This window comes from Pristiophorus japonicus, chromosome 10 (assembly GCF_044704955.1).
Source record: "Pristiophorus japonicus isolate sPriJap1 chromosome 10, sPriJap1.hap1, whole genome shotgun sequence".
Lineage (NCBI taxonomy): Eukaryota > Metazoa > Chordata > Chondrichthyes > Pristiophoridae > Pristiophorus > Pristiophorus japonicus.
The window spans coordinates 155810881-155828217 of NC_091986.1; the positions used below are offsets into that span (position 1 = coordinate 155810881).

The following is a 17337-nucleotide window of genomic DNA, read 5'->3' on the forward strand; positions in this document are numbered from 1 at the left end:
GAAAATTCACTGACCCCCAAATCAAGGCTGCTACATGCAGTTCGGCATGTTGCATTAACTCATCAATCAACGTGACATTTTCGGACCTTGGTTAGCAAGCCAATTAAAATGTTAAAAGAATATTGATTGAGCCAATAAGGTCAAAGAAGGCGAGTTCTTTTCTGTAAATTGATCCAGGTATAAAATACAGCCATTTTGACCATGTGTCTAAGTAAGAACAAAGACCTGGCTTGAAGCCAAGCAGTTTGTTGCTCTCTGCCAAGATTAAAAAGTTAAAACTACCATCGGAGTTCATATTTCATTGGAAATTAAGAGATCTAACAATATTTATATTATTCCCTATCTGTACTTTGTTTGCTCTTCATATAAATTTATTGTTAAACATTTTTATTCTTGGTAGGAAGGTAGGCCTGGAGTCTGCTGTGTGTGTAAGTTGGGGGGTGGGGGGGGGCATAGAAAGTTTTTCATAGACTGGAAGATGGAATGGGCCAATTTGTAGGCAAATTTTTGACTTTTCCGAATTATTATATATCTATTGCGTTACAATTCTTTTGAGGAATATATAGTACGAGTCGTGAATGGTAGTGATGTCTATAATCTCAGAATATGTTTTTATGATTAGAATGTGATTGTGTCAAACTTTTTTGGTAGCATGAGACTGAGGAGAAAGATCCTTTGTGATATGATTGGTGAATAATGAAAGTAGAAAACAGCCAATTAGGAAGGAGAAAATAAAGAGGCAAACACAACCAATGAGAAAGAAGTTAAAAAAAAAAAGTTCGACAATCACTACATTGAAGACACACTCAGTGTACTGTACAAGGAAAGCATTTTATTACATACACTTTGTACAATTATATTACTTTGTTTACTTACATATTTTATATCAGAGTATATGAACAGTGTGTCACAACCCAAAACTTCCAGGGGCTTAAAGCAACCCTCTAACCTCAGCCAACTTGGTTACAATTAGCACCATCAGTAGTGAGCTGCATCTTTATCCTCATAATATTTCCTCGGTTTGGCTGGTCCAAAATAGAAAGAAGACTTCAGTATCACAGATTCAGCTAACAGTAAGTTAAGAGGGGGCTGTTTTCAACAAAGTTACTGATGCAGTTAACATGTTGAAAAAAACACATCAGATTTTACATGTGCACTGACACCACCCAGCTCTACCTCACCACGACCTCTCTCGACCCCTGCACTGTCTCTGATTTGTCACACTATTCGTCCGACATCCAGTACTGGATGAGCAGAAATTCCCTCCAACTAAATATTGGGAATGTGAAGACTATGGATACAAACTCGGTTTCCTCGCAACCGGCTCCATCCCTCCCTCTGGCAACTGTCTGAGGCTGAACCAGACTCTGTCGTATTTGACCCCGAGATGAGCATCCGACCACATATTCGCTCCATCACCGACTTCCACCTCCGTAACATCGCTTCAGCTCATCAGCTGCTGAAACCCTCATTCATGCCTTTGTTACCTCGATACTTCCAATGCTTTCCTGGCCAAATTTCCATCTTCCACCCTACAAGCGGAAAACTATAGACCAGTTAGCCTAACATCTGTGGTTGGGAAAATGTTGGAGTCCATTATTAAAGCAGCAGTAGCAGGACATTTGGAAAAGCATAATTCGGTCAGGCAGAATCAGCATGGATTTATGAAGGGGAAGTCATGTTTGACAAATTTGCTGGAATTCTTTGAGGATGTAATGAACAGGATGGGAAAGGGGAACCAGTGGATGTGGTGTATTTGGACTTCCACAAGGCATTTGACAAGGTGCCACATAAAAGGTTACTGCACAAGGTAAAAGTTCACGGGGTTGGGGGTAATAAATTTGCATGGATAGAGGATTGGCTAACGAACAGAAAACAGAGTCGGGATAAATGGTTCATTCAGGAACTAGTGGGGTGCTGCAGGGATCAGTGCTGGGACCCCAACTATTTACAATCTATATTAATGACTTGGAAGAAGGGACTGAGTGTAACGTAGCCAAGTTTGCTGACGATACAAAGATGGGAGGAAAAGCAATGTGTGAGGAGGACACAAAAAATCTGCAAAAGGACATAGACAGGCTAAGTGAGTGGGCAAAAATTTGGCAGATAGAGTATAATGTTGGAAAGTGTGAGGTCATGCACTTTGGCAGAAAAAAATCAAAGAGCAAGTTATTATTTAAATGGAGAAAGATTGCAAAGTGCTGCAGTACAGCAGAACATGGGGGTATTTGTGCATGAAACACAAAAGGATAGTATGCAGGTACAGCAAGTGATCAGGAAGGCCAATGGAATCTTGGTCTTTATTGCAAAGGGGATGGAGTATAAAAGCTTGCTGCAGTTATACAGGGTGGGTGAGGCCACACCTGGAGTACTGCATGCAGTTTTGGTTTCCATATTTATGAAAGGATATACTTGCTTTGGAGGCAGTTCAGAGAAGGTTCACTAGGTTGATTCCGGAGATGAGGGGGTTGACCTATGAGGAAAGGTCGAGTAGGTTGGGCCTGATTGAGAGGTGATCTTATCAAACGTATAAGATTATGAGCGGGCTTGACAAGGTGGATGCAGAGAGAATATTTCCACTGATGGGGGAGACTAGAACTAGGGGGCAAATCTTAGAATAAGGGGCTGCCCATTTAAAACTGAGTTGAGGAGAAATTTATTTTCTCAGAGGGTTGTAAATCTGTGGAATTTGCTGCCTCAGAGAGCTGTGGAAGCTGGGACATTGAATAAATTTAAGACAGAAATAGACAGTTTCTTAACCGATCAGGGAATAAGGGGTTATGAGGGGCGGGCAGGGAAGTGGAGCCGAGTCCATGATCGGATCAGCCAAGATTGTATTAAATGGTGGAGCAGGCTCGAGGGGCTGTATGGCCTACTCCTGCTCCTATTTCTTATGTTCTTATAAACTGGAGTTCATCCAAAACTCTGCTGCCTGTATCCTAACTCGTACCAAGTCCCGTTCACCCATCATTACCCCTGCGCTTGCTGACCTACATTGGCTCCCTGTTGAGCAATGCAAATCCCTAACATGGCCCTATCTCTATAGCCTCCTCCAGTCCTACAAGCCGTCGAGGTCGCTGTGTTCCTCAAATTCTGGCCTCTTGTGCATACCCGATTTTAATTGCTCCATCATTGGCAGCTGCACCTTCAACTGCTACGGCCCTAAGCTCTGGAATTCACTCCCGAAACTTCTCCGCCTTTCTACCTCTCTCTCTCTTCAAGACGCTCCTTAAAACCTACCTCTTTGACCAAGTTTTTGGTCATCTGTCCTAATATCTCGTGTGTCAAATTGCATGTGGTAACGCTCCTGTGAAGCGCCTTGGGACATTTTACTATATTAAAGATGCTATATAAACTCATTGAATGGCGGTGCAGGCTAGAAGGGCCGAATGGCCTACTCCTGCACCTATTTTCTATGTTTCTATGTTTCTATAAATGCAAGTTGCTGTTGAAGCATTACTTTCTGCAGCGCAATCTTTACTTATTAAAATAATGTTCCAAATAAGGTAATCCCATACAATAAAAGAAACGCAAATTAAAGTTTGGTTTATTACAGTAGCAGCATAAATAACCTACCTGGCAGCATTCTGGTGTAAATCTCTATGCTCAGGTAAAATGTAAAGACAAACAGGTAGTACTAGTATTCACATACACACGTACTTGCCTCATCAAAGTTATTGAAGAAACCATAGACACTGAAGAAACAGAATTGCTTGGAAACCAGATTATAGCAATCACCTAACATTTTGGTTTTTAAGAATGTTTTGCTATGTAGATTTCAAGTTTAAAAGCACGGTCAATTTAGCTGTTAGTATTTTCTAATTGACTTTTCAGAATATTGAAAATACTCATCTTAAGTGACTTTGATAATATTGCCACTTTAGGAGACCCACAAAAGCTGGGTTTGCAAGTGTGCCACTGGGATAAGAAGCCAGCTTCGTTACCAAGAATCTTAACTTAACCGGCACCAGTATAATAGGGGAAAAGTTTGATGAACGGTAGAAAGTACTGTGTATATAAAAATTTGGCAAGAACAGCTTTAGCCCACCATTGGTTGCTGTGCCTGAGGCTCTGGAATTCCCTCCCTAAACCTCTCCACCTTTAAGGTGCTCCTGAAAACCTACCTCTTGGACCAAGTTTTTAGTCACCTGTCCCAATATCTCTTTATGTGGTGGCTAGGTGTCAAATTTTGTTTGATAATGCTCCTGTGACGCGTCTTGCGTTTTGGGACGTTTTACTATGTTAAAGATGCTATATAAATGCAAGGCATTGTTGCTGATGCTTTCTTGCACTGTATGATTGTTATGAAGTGTGCAAAGTTAAGATCCTTTTCCCATAGGCACACAGAAATAAGTAGAAACCCACAACGCTAAGCAGATTTTCATTATGTTGTTGAGTAGTTGTATTTTTTTCTGTCCTTTATTTTCCCCTCTTTCAAAAACTGCTTACAATCACATAATAGTATTACTTTTTATGCCAACAAATGCTGGACAATAAAACAACATGTACATAGATAAATACATCATGCAGCATTAAAATGACTTGCAACACTGTGACAAAATATGCAACATGAATAAGTATAGTTTTAAATTAACAGCACAAGACAATTTGATCATGTTAGAATATGGAGAAGACATTACAGTGAAGCAAAAATGTTAATTTTTCAAGAGGGGTTTGAGAGTCACCACAAATGTCACTATTATGGTCTTACTCAAATTTGTCAGTCTGTCAATGGGAGCACAATATATTTGATAAAGACCGGCAGGTAACCCCATAGAGCTAGATGACATTAAATAGTACTCAGAAGGTAAATCTGGTGTACTTCTTCAAGGTGAATCTTGACAATGGGATAAGGGGATATATTTTCAAACTGGTTAAAGATAAATTTAGGACTGGTATCAGAAAGTTCTTCTCATGAAAACAGTGATCAACGCTTGTAATGGACATATGGGTAGAGTCGTAAAGATAGAGACAATTAAATGCTATAATGGGGGGTGGGTGGGGGGAAGAGACTAACTTTTACTAGATGAAAAGAAAATTACCTCAACATAAATCTGTCTTACAAGACATTTTGAAAGAAGAACATAAATGACGCTTCAATTGTTATTGTTAATTATGCACCTATTGAAAAACAGATATTTTACTACAAGTCAAATGTGCTTATCAACGGCTCTACTAAAACCACAATTATATATATTTATGGTTAATTCTCCATAAGTTTTTCAAACAGGTATGGTTTCAAAGCTTTACTGAATCCAAACCACAGTATTTGAAATATCACTGTACTTCAGTGAACATAATACAAAATGTATTTTTGTGGCTTAATGCTATTGTTTAAAGACAATAAACAGGATAGTCAATATTTATTATCAAAGCAGGTTGAAAAAATGTGACAAGTTAATAGTAAAACCATTGCTTAAGAATGTATTTTAACAGGGAAAGAATCCATTACATCACATCAGGTCCAGGTCCACAGTTAGTAGCCACTGTTGACAGCAGCACCTTTATCAGCTGGTGGCTTTTTTTATAGCAATTCTAGATATAAATAATGGCATAACTGTATAATGTACAAAATCTCCAGGCAGTTTTCTTGAAAAATCTGTTAGATATTATTTAAAAGAGCTAATCAGAGTCCATGATGATGATTGCAATTAGCAATTTCCTGATGTGGTGAAAGATGGAGTATTAATCCTCTCCTTGCCCCTTGTGACGTTAGTTCAATGGTGGAATTGGTTCAAGGGGCTGAATGGTCTACTTTTGTTCCGATGTTCCATGTCCTTTGCAATCTGTGCTTTCTCCCCCTAGCCCTCCCTGCCCCCACCACCACCATACTCTCCACCATCAATTGCACATACTTCAGCTTTCTTGGCCCTAAACTCTGGAACTCCTTCCCTAAACCTTTTCACACCTCCTTTAAACATGCCTTCTGTTATCTCTCCTAACCCTTCTAATTATGATTGCTATCCATTTTGCTTCCGTGAAGCTTCTTCAAACATTTAATACATTAAAATTGCTGTATAAATACAAATTGTTATTGCAGTACCGATTTAATTAACCTTTTGAGTATTAAAAGGATATTTGCACTTCCAAATATGCGCATCTTTTACAGAACATCTGAAAAAAATTGTTTTGATAAGTTATGAATTAGAATTAGAATTGAGAGAAATGTAAAGATATTTTAAACACTTGACAGCATTCTTAAAAACTACAAAATTGATTAGTGCAGAAATGCAATAAGGTTAATGGTACAGGATCATTTACCTGCAACAGAGATTTAATTCATGAATTGTTACTGTGGTGAACCAATAGAGAAGCTTCAGAAATGTCATCCAACACACCTCTGTGGTTGGAGGTTCAAGACTTTCCACTGAAAACTCTAATCAGTGTGAGCTTCAATCAATCCCAAGACAGCTGTGGATGCACTTTGAGGAAAAAGTAGCAGCAGTCTGTTCAGATCTATCAAAGCAGAACACTGCTGCGGGATGGGATGTTGGCTAAGCAAAATATTTGGCGCCAACAATTAGAGAAAATCTTTGTTTCCTCCTCTGAATGAGTAACCCACTGGAGGCCTGCTATGCTAATTCTAAAGCTCAAAAAAAGAACTGCTCAGTGTGTGCCTCTTGTGGTAAACCTGTACACCAATCTAGAATCATCAATATTGTAAAAACATTTTGTTACTGACATCTGAACAGAGTATTGGTGAGGCCACACCTAGAGTACTGCGTACAGTTTTGGTCTCCGTATTTTAGGAAGGATATACTTGCATTGGCGGCTGTTCAGAGAAGGTTCACTAGGTTGATTCGGGAGATGAGGGGGTTGACTTATGAAGATGGGTTAAGCCGATTGGAGTTCAGAAGAATGAGAGGTGATCTTACTGAAACATATAAGATAATGAGGGGGCTCGACAAGGTGGATGCAGAGGTGTCATTTCCACTCATAGGGGAAACTAAAACTAGGGGACATAGTCTCAGAATAAGGGGCCGCTCATTTAAAACTGAGATGAGGAGGAATTTCTTCTCAGAGAGTTGTAAATCTATGAAATTCTCTGCCCCAGAGAGCTGTGGAGGCTGGGTCTTTGAATATATTTAAGGCGGAGATAGAAAGATTTTTGAGCGATAAGGGAGTAAAGGGTTATGGGGAGCGGGCAGAGATGTGGAGCTGAGTCCATGATTAGATCAGCCATGATCGTATTAAATGGCGGAGCAGGCTCGAGGGGCCAAATAGTCTACTCCTGCTCCTATTTCTTATGTTCTTATCTCTGGATTGGCATTCCGGACAAAGCATGCCATTCCTTGTTACCACAGGGAGAGCTGTTCGATGACAGACTTTTTGCTGACATTAATGGAGTTGCTCTTTTCTGGATTACTAATATTGAGGGGAGAATATTTTTAGAAATCCCTAATGAGAGAAATGTTTAGTAATTTATCATCTCCATCCTTTCTCAAATAAAAACCACGGAGTGAGCACTTTATATTGAAAATGCTTTTCTCTTTTTGACCTTTTGTGCCTTGATTTGCTGCTTATACCAACTTTGGGATCTGGATGAAAGATTCAAAAATAGGGTGAAAAAAAATCAGTCAAATGAAGAAACATGTTCAGTTTAAATCCTACTTAAAAGTGAAGTGGATTAAGTGCAATGTTTTAATGAGGGTTGAACGCAGAAATAAGAGTCAAACAGAGAGAGGGGGAGGCAGAGGGAGAGGGTGAGAGAGAGAGAGAGGGAGGGTGAGAGAGAGAGAGAGAGGGAGGGTGAGAGAGAGAGAGAGAGGGAGGGTGAGAGAGAGGGAGGGTGAGAGAGAGAGAGAGAGGGAGGGTGAGGGAGAGGAGGACAGAGTGAGGGAGAGGAGGACAGAGTGAGGGAGAGGAGGACAGAGTGAGGGAGAGGAGGACAGAGTGAGGGAGAGGAGGACAGAGTGAGGGAGAGGAGGACAGAGTGAGGGAGAGGAGGACAGAGTGAGGGAGAGGAGGACAGAGTGAGGGAGAGGAGGACAGAGTGAGGGAGAGGAGGACAGAGTGAGGGAGAGGAGGACAGAGTGAGGGAGAGGAGGACAGAGTGAGGGAGAGGAGGACAGAGTGAGGGAGAGGAGGACAGAGTGAGGGAGAGGAGGACAGAGTGAGGGAGAGGAGGACAGAGTGAGGGAGAAGGGAGAGCAGGACAGAGTGAGGGAGAAGGGAGAGCAGGACAGAGTGAGGGAGAAGGGAGAGCAGGACAGAGTGAGGGAGAAGGGAGAGCAGGACAGAGTGAGGGAGAAGGGAGAGCAGGACAGAGTGAGGGAGAAGGGAGAGCAGGACAGAGTGAGGGAGAAGGGAGAGCAGGACAGAGTGAGGGAGAAGGGAGAGCAGGACAGAGTGAGGGAGAGGAGGACAGAGTGAGGGAGAGGAGGACAGAGTGAGGGAGAGGAGGACAGAGTGAGGGAGAGGAGGACAGAGTGAGGGAGAGGAGGACAGAGTGAGGGAGAGGAGGACAGAGTGAGGGAGAGAAGGACAGAGTGAGGGAGAGAAGGACAGAGTGAGGGAGAGAAGGACAGAGTGAGGGAGAGAAGGATAGAGTGAGGGAGAGAAGGACAGAGTGAGGGAGAGAAGGACAGAGTGAGGGAGAGAAGGACAGAGTGAGGGAGAGAAGGACAGAGTGAGGGAGAGAAGGACAGAGTGAGGGAGAGAAGGACAGAGTGAGGGAGAGAAGGACAGAGTGAGGGAGAGAAGGACAGAGTGAGGGAGAGAAGGACAGAGTGAGGGAGAGAAGGACAGAGTGAGGGAGAGAAGGACAGAGTGAGGGAGAGAAGGACAGAGTGAGGGAGAGAAGGACAGAGTGAGGGAGAGAAGGACAGAGTGAGGGAGAGAAGGACAGAGTGAGGGAGAGAAGGACAGAGTGAGGGAGAGAAGGACAGAGGGAGGGAGAGAGGGAGGATGAGAGGGAGGATGAGAGGGAGGGTGAGAGGGAGGGTGAGAGGGAGGGTGAGAGGGAGGGTGAGAGGGAGGGTGAGAGGGAGGGTGAGAGGGGGAGAGAGAGGGGGAGAGAGAGGGGGAGCGAGAGGGGGAGCGAGAGGGGTGGAGAGGGGGAGAGAGGGGGAAGAGAGAGGGGGAAGAGAGAGGGGGAGAGGGGGAGAGAGAGGGGTGGAGAGAGGGGTGGAGAGAGGGGTGGAGAGGGGGAGAGGGAGAGAGAGGGGGAAGAGAGAGGGGAAGAGAGAGGGGGAAGAGAGAGGGGGAGAGAGAGGGGGAGAGAGAGGGGGAGAGAGAGGGGGAGAGAGAGGGGGAGAGAGAGGGGGAGAGAGAGGGGGAGAGAGAGAGGGAGAGAGAGGGGGAGAGAGAGAGGGGGAGAGAGAGAGGGGGAGAGAGAGAGGGAGAGAGAGAGAGTGAGGGGGAGGGAGAGAGTGAGGGGGAGACCGCCGTAACAAATGCCCTTCGTCATGCGTTGCTGGCTGGACCCGACACTGCACCCCAAGGTGTCGTGTTACGAACTCGAGCATTCAAGCGAGTACGGAGGATACAGTTCCTCTGGACTCGGAAGACTACCCTCGTCTTCCACTCCAACACCACCACCACGGCAGGAAGTTTTAGCGTTGCCCGCTGCAAGCCAGCGATGTCTCGGTCCGCCGGGACCAAAACGGGCGGGAAGGCCTAGGATGCAGGGAGGGAGGGGGGGAGGGGGAAGGATCTGGAGGGAGATGTGGGGGGGTGGGGGGGGCGGGGTTCATCTTTAAAATGTTCATATACATATATAGTTGTGGGGGTTGGGGGGGGGGGTAGGTGAGTGGGTGGGGGTTATTGAATAAAAATCTTTTGTCACAATTAAAAGTTTTATGAATTTAACATATTGTTGTGTGTTGTCTTACAATAACAATAATATAACTTTAGCTCAGTTAAGCATTAATGTAAATGTTGTACAACAATGGGCAGGCAAGGCCAGTACAGACGAGACTAAAACGAAACTCAACGTAACAACGCAAATGCAACTTTTGTTCAACCATAACTGTAAATTTCACTGTCCCCAATGCAAGCTCATACAAAGCATTAATTTATGAGCTGCTGATGCAACAGCTTTGCAGCCGCGTAACTCCCACGGGCTAATGGTCTTCTGGGGAAAGGGGGCCGTGGGACCATGGTTACGTCGCCAGGCTGATTATCCTCCCCGAGGTCCTCACCAGCCTCCTCCTTGCCGGCTGGCTGTTCCGTCTCCCCTCCTTCTGGAGGTGGACCTGCAGCTCCATCTGGCATTCGTAGTCCTCTCCTTATCGCTAGGTTATGCAGCATGCAACACACCACAATAAACTCAGTGACCTGGTCAGGGTGGTACTGTAGGCTGCCACCAGAATGGTCCAGGCATCTGAAGCGTTGCTTTAAGACTCCAATTGTCTTTTCGACAATGTTGTGTGTCGCTGTTTGACTTTCGTTGTGACATTTCTCAGCTTCAGTGACGGGATTACGCAGTGGGATCATCAGCCAACTGGCAAGGCCATATCCCTTATCCCCCAGCATCCAACCATGACCTTCTGGCTGATTGACAAACAGGTCAGGGATAGCACTCTCACGTAGGATGTGCACATCATGGATGCTGCCAGAAAATGTAGCATTTACGGTCATGGTTATTTGGTTGTGGTCGACAACAAGCTGCACATTTAGGGAGTGGAATCCCTTTCTGTTACAAAACACCTCCGCGTTCTTTAAGGGGGCTTTCAGGGCAATGTGCGTGCAGTCTATTGCTCCCTGCACCTTGGGGAAGTCTGCTATTCTCGAGAAACCTCCTGGCCTGTGCCTCCCTGGTCATAGGGAAGCTTATAAAGTCCATTCTGCGAGCGTAACGGGCTTCAATCACCTGCTGAATGCAGCAGTGTGTGGTGTGCTGAGAGGTGTCACAGATGTCACCAGCTGAAGCCTGAACAGATCCTGATGTGTAGAAGGCTAGGACTGCAGTAACCTTCACCTCAACGGACAGTGCGGTTCTGATGGTGCTGGAAGGCTGCAGATCCCCCTTAATGAGCTGGCAAATCTCATTGATGACCTCCTTCCAGAAGCACAGCCTTCTAAGACATGCGTTTTCAGACAAGTTGAGGTAAGATTGCTTTTTCAAGTACCTTCGTTGGCTGTACGCTCGCCTCCTCTGTCTCAGTCTATGCATTACTCTGCCACCTCTTTGATTGATCCTTTCAGAAACCAGCGTGTGAGCAGTTACGAGTAATGATGCAGAAAGCATAGGCCCCATCACTATCCATAATTATTTTCACTTGCTATAAATGCACTTTTTACTAAAGAATGTCAATCTATTAAACTACTCTCTCTATACAAGCCCCAGTCTAACAATCTCGTCTATTTAAGGATGTCATATCAGCGCATTTAGAAAGAGGTGACATGATAGGTCCAAGTCAGTATGGATTTGTGAAAGGGAAATCATGCTTGACAAATCTTCTGGAATTTTTTGAGGATGTTTCCAGTAGAGTGGACAAGGGAGAACCAGTTGATGTGGTGTATTTGGACTTTCAGAAGGCTTTCGACAAGGTCCCACACAAGAGATTAATGTGCAAAGTTAAAGCACATGGGATTGGGGGTAGTGTGCTGACGTGGATTGAGAACTGGTTGTCAGACAGGAAGCAAAGAGTAGGAGTAAATGGGTACTTTTCAGAATGGCAGGCAGTGACTAGTGGGGTTCTATGCTGGGGCCCCAGCTGTTTACATTGTACATTAATGATTTAGACGAGGGGATTAAATGTAGTATCTCCAAATTTGCGGATGACACTAAGTTGGGTGGCAGTGTGAGCTGCGAGGAGGATGCTATGATGCTGCAGAGTGACTTGGATAGGTTAGGTGATTGGGCAAATGCATGGCAGATGAAGTATAATGTGGATAAATGTGAGGTTATCCACTTTGGTGGTAAAAACAGAGAGACAGACTATTATCTGAATGGTGACAGATTGGGAAAAGGGGAGGTGCAACGAGACCTGGGTGTCATGGTACATCAGTCATTGAAGGTTGGCATGCAGCAGGCGGTTAAGAAAGCAAATGGCATGTTGGCCTTCATAGTGAGGGAATTTGAGTGCAGGGGCAGGGAGGTGTTACTACAGTTGTACAGGGCCTTGATGAGGCCACACCTAGAGTATTGTGTCCAATTTTGGTCTCCTAACTTGAGGAAGGACATTCTTGCTATTGAGGGAGTGCAGCGAAGGTTCACCAGACTGATTCCCGGGATGGCGGGACTGACATATCAAGAAAGACTGTATCAACTGGGCTTGTACTCACTGGAGTTCAGAAGAATGAGAGGGGATCTCATCGAAACGTTTAAAATTCTGATGGGTTTAGACAGGTTAGATGCAGGAAGAATGTTCCCAATGTTGGGGAAGTCCAGAACCAGAGGTCACAGTCTAAGGATAAGGGGTAAGCCATTTCGGACCGAGATAAGGAGCAACTTCTTCACCCAGAGAGTGGTGAACCTGTGGAATTCTCTACCACAGAAAGTTGTTGAGGCCAATTCACTAAATATATTCAAAAAGGAGTTAGATGAAGTCCTTACTACTAGGGGGATCAAGGGGTATGGCAAGATAGCAGGAATGGGGTACTGAAGTTGCATGTTCAGCCATGAACTTATTGAATGGCGGTGCAGGCTCGAAGGGCCTAATGGCCTACTCCTGCACCTATTTTCTATGTTTCTATGTTCCTATGTATTACTCTATTCCAGCCCCAGTCTAACACTAGGGCCCATCACTTTCAATAATTCTTTTCATGGTATAAATGCACTTTTCACTAAAAAATGTCTATTCCACTAGGCTACTAATTAATTAAAATTAAATATAATTAATCTGAATAGATCTATCTATACAGGACCCTTATATAACTCTCAACTATCTAAGCACAATTTTTTAGCTGTCTCCACCCTTCCTCCGATCTTCAAAATGGCGTCCGTCGTGCCCATTTCCTTCAGTAAAGCCTGGGAAAAGCAACTATTACCCAGCGAAGTTCTTGGCGAGCGATCAGCCCGGCCTTGTGATGGTGATGTGCTGAAACTTCAAATCGGCCATGTGTGGGCGATCAGTTCGGGGGCTTATTTTTCCGGTGATCTTTCTGGCCTAGTTTCCACTTTTTGCTCAAAATGGGCAATATATGGGCCATAGATGGGCGATGTGAAGTGGAAAATCTAGCCCATAGTGCTGGTAACAGAATTTTGTTAAAATTTGCTCCATGTACTAATGGGGGAAATGTGAATACATTATACAAAATGTTAGTGTTAGAAGACCTGTAATTATTTTAAGTGTTACCATGTATTTTGAAAGTTTAACACATTCGTTAGCCTTATAAATTAGTACTTCCAATCCAGCAGGAAATTGTATGTTAGCAATATAGCAATCATATAATAAATTTTGTATATGGGCACGCAATTCATTGAAAAAGCTCAGTGCCTGTTAATCTATAGATGGTACTACATGGTATAAGTCAATTGCTTTCTGAATTCTTTTTTTCATCTATCATTTTTCCTTTCGCACCTAAAATTTTAATTTTGTAAAACAAGGGTTTAAACAAAATCAGAATTTAAAAAATGATTAAATCTAGCCACTGAATTATGTTTTGTGTTTTTAATGTATTCTTTAAGGTTTTACTTGAAGTTCTGCCACTCCCAAAAACCTGGGCTTGGACTTGATAAGTGACACTGAGCTGAATTGAGATTGTGCGCTCTTGAGCATCTGCAGTACATTCCCCAGGATGCATTAGTGCTGTTCAGTCAACTATCCTGACTTGTGCCTTGTAGATGGTGGAAAGGTTTTGGGGAGTCAGAAGGCAAGACACTTGCTGCAGAATACTCAGTCTCTGACCTGTTCTTATAGCCACAGTATTTATGTGGCTGGTCCATTTAAGTGTCTGGTCAATCGTGACCCCTAGGATGTTGACGATGGGGGATTCAGCGATGGTAATGCCGCTAAATGTCAAGGGGCGGTGATTAGACTCTCGTTTGTTGGAGATAGTCATTGCCTGGCACTTAAGTGGCAAGTAACATTCACGCCATACATCAGCCCAAGCTGGAATGTTGTTCAGGTCTTGCTGCATGCTGGCATGGACTGCTTCATTATCTGAGGAGTTGCAAATGAAACTGGACATTATGCAATCATCAACGAACATCTCCACTTCTGACCTTATGATGGAGCCATAAGTCATCAGTCATAACTTTGCAGGAAGGACTATTTTAAAATGACACCTTAATGTTATCCTTTAATACAATGTGATTTGCCAGTGAACTATTAATTTGCCAGAGCACGGTCATGGAGTTTAAGTTGATCCAAAGTAAGCATTTAACTGACAAAATCAGTGCTTGAAAGGTATCCATTGTTGGCATCAATAAATGTAAAGCACAAACAGCTTGCTGAAAAAACAGAATGGCATCGTGGGAGTATGAACACAGTGTGAGTGAGTGACAGAGAGTGAGTCTGAGAGTTTTTTGTGTATGAGAGAGAGACGGAGAGAGGGAAGGAAGGAAGAAGGTTGGAGAAGGGTGGGGAGAAAGAGAACTGGATGGGAAAGATGGGAGAGTTAAAAGATCACAATATATGCAAATCTGACTATTTTCTCTTCCCCAAAATGTAGTTCTTTTCAAACTCAAAAAAGGTAATTCTGCACTCAATCTCTGGTGCACCCCTCCTCTCCTTCCACCACCATTGCCTGCTGTGCTTTCAGCTACCTATGCCCCACTCATTGGAATTCCCTCCCTAAACTCCTTCACCTCACCACTTGCTCTCCTCCTATAAGATCCACCTTAAGACCTACCTCTTTAACCAAGCTCTTGATCACCCTCCTAATATCTGATTCTCTGACATGGCATCCATTTTGTTAATACTTCTGTGAAGCATCTTGGAACTTTTTCAAAGTTACCAGCACTATAAATGCAAATTATTATAGGTGTAGTTACCACATGGTGCAAAAGGTTTAAAAGGGTAAGTCAGGGAAACACAGTAAACTCTTAGCAACACACACATAAAAATAGATCATGAAGAATCAGCAATTAGAGTTTTATTATATGCTGGGAAAAAACCTTCTTAACTCACTCACCCTTGCAGGACTCATGAGTTCTGAGACATTCACACACATGAAAAAACTTCTGTACTCATTTTCTAAGTTATCGTCTATGTAATTCAATCAAAGTATTCGGATGACGTCATGCATTGCGAGAGCCAAGCACAAGCGGTTTAGTCACCACACCACCAAGCTAAATTACAGCCTTTACAGAAACCTTTCATGGAAATGTTGGTCATTCTCTGTTGCTAAGTTGGGTTTTGACTAATATAGTACAATCATTTCTGTCTTTTGATGCGCATGTACCTGGCAGGGAAAACAAAGACTTCAAAGAGGACCTCTGGTAATGTAATAGGTGCTGTGCTCGCTGCCCTGTTTTGTTGCTTGGGTTGATCTTGGATTTTTTTTGTTTAATTGTTTAGCGCACTGCAAGAAGGGTATTCTAGCTGGCTGAGAGATTTGACCTGAAAGCATACAATCACATAAAAAGTACTGCAGTATTTTAGTGTTTTTTTAAAAATTGGTTTATTTGAATAAAATCCAACTGGGAAGTCCTGAAAATCAGATAACAGTGTTGACTGCCGCAAGTACACCTCTTGTACTAAGGAAAGCTGGATATGGTAAATATCTGAATGTTCGGTGATTCACTTGTAGTGGTGTGTCTATGCATGAATATTCTAATACTCTGACAAACACATAATGGCCCCAAGTTTCCACATGATTTGCTCCTGATTTTTTAGGAGCAACTGGTGTAGAACGGAGTATCTTAGAAATCGGAATTCTCCACATTTAGTTTCCTCCAGTTCTAGTCAGGTAGAACAGAATTTTTTTTTCAAAAGGGGGCGTGTCCGGCCACTGACGCCTGATTTCAAAGTTTCGTGAGTGAAAACGTACTCCAAACTAACTTAGAATGGAGTAAGTGAAGATTTTTGTACGCTTGAAAAAACCTTGTCTACACTTTGAAAGATCAGGCGCAGGTTACAAATTAGGCATAGAGAACGAGGTGGGGGGGGGGGAGGTGAGGGGGGGGGGAAGGGAAGTCATTAAATTCTACAATCAATCCTTAGTTATACTTATACAAATATTATACAAATAAATCCAACCTGAATAAAAATTTATAAGCAAAGAAAAGATTAAATAAACCATGTTCCTACCTGTGTGAAAGTGCTTCAGGCAGGCCTTTCAGGCAGCGGTGTGGCGTCAGTGTCTCGACGGCAGCGGCAGCAAGCAGCCTTCGAGCTGAGCTGCAGTGCTTGAGGCAGGCCTTTCATGTTGGAGACAGGCAGCGGTGTGGCGTCAGTGTCTCGTCTCGACGGCAGCGGCAGGCAGCAAGCAGCCTTCGAGCTGAGCTGCAGTGCTTGAGGCAGGCCTTCATTCCCCGCGAAGTTGCAGCACCCGGACGGACTTGAGGCCATTCGGCCATGGGATTGCAGCGGCGTCAGTGGCTGGCCGGGAGCCGAAGAATGAACACAGGACACACGCAGCTGCAGATTTAAAATTCTTTAGGCCGTTCGGCCACGCTTATGGGGCGGCGTCAGTGGCTCGAAGGCAGCCGAAGAATCAGGAGCGGACGTGAGGCCATTCGGCCATGGGATTGCAGCAGCGTCAGTGGCTGGCCGGGAGCCGAAGAAAGAACAGCAGCAGCCTTCGAGCTGTGAGGGGGACTGACTGAGGCCATTTGGACAGGGAGAGGCAGCCACATCGACATCTTTATATTTAAATTTGCAGAATGGGTGCACCACATATTATGCAATGGTTTGCTTCCTCATGCAGGAAATTCTTTGTTCTTGGTGGACGTTGATCCATTGCAAAGTTGAATTGCCACTTTTATTTCTCCAAACACACAGTCCTTAATTTGCAGGCACCGGTTCTGCAAGTTTAGCAGTGAAAAGCTGAACTCACTGATTTCAGCAGGTGATTTATTCAGCATTGCTGCTAAAAGCACTCCCTCACACACAGAAATATCAAGAAAATTAAAATACAAGCCTTTGCAGGGGTCCAAGAAACAAATCTTCACTTTTTCTGCAGTACTTTTAAAAACGGCCGAGTGCCAATGTTTACTTCAGACTGCGCGTGCGCGAACGCTCCAACGCGCACGGTTGCCGGCACCAAGAAGCCTCATTTCAATTGTACCCGCCCCCTCCTACTTACAAAATTGGCGCGAGTGGTAGGCTCCGCCCCCTGTGCGCCGTGCCAAGCAGACATTGAGCTCCAAGGAGCTCGAGAATACGGCACTTTTTTTCCGGCGCCGTTTTCGGCGCGAAAAACAGGCGCCCAGCTCTGAGGCACGCCTTTTTCGCCGCGTGTGGAAACTTGGGGCCAATATGTCTAAAAATAGTGGTTGCTGGA

The 17337-nt window shown here is 44.0% G+C and overlaps 2 protein-coding genes across 2 annotated transcripts in view; both read right to left on the reverse strand.

The window, feature by feature from the left end:
• The window catches only part of micu2 (mitochondrial calcium uptake 2), a 605104-nt gene that overhangs the window by 388053 nt on the left and 199714 nt on the right, over nucleotides 1-17337 (reverse strand). The window lies entirely within an intron of this gene.
• Nucleotides 13420-17337, reverse strand: part of LOC139275335 (uncharacterized) — a 63664-nt gene continuing 59746 nt past the window's right edge. The window contains exons 4-5 of the mRNA XM_070892646.1: nucleotides 13797-14051; nucleotides 13420-13469 (exon numbers count right to left, since the gene is read on the reverse strand). Of these exons, the coding sequence (XP_070748747.1) occupies nucleotides 13420-13469; nucleotides 13797-14051 (305 nt within the window). The remainder of the gene's footprint in view (nucleotides 13470-13796; nucleotides 14052-17337) is intronic.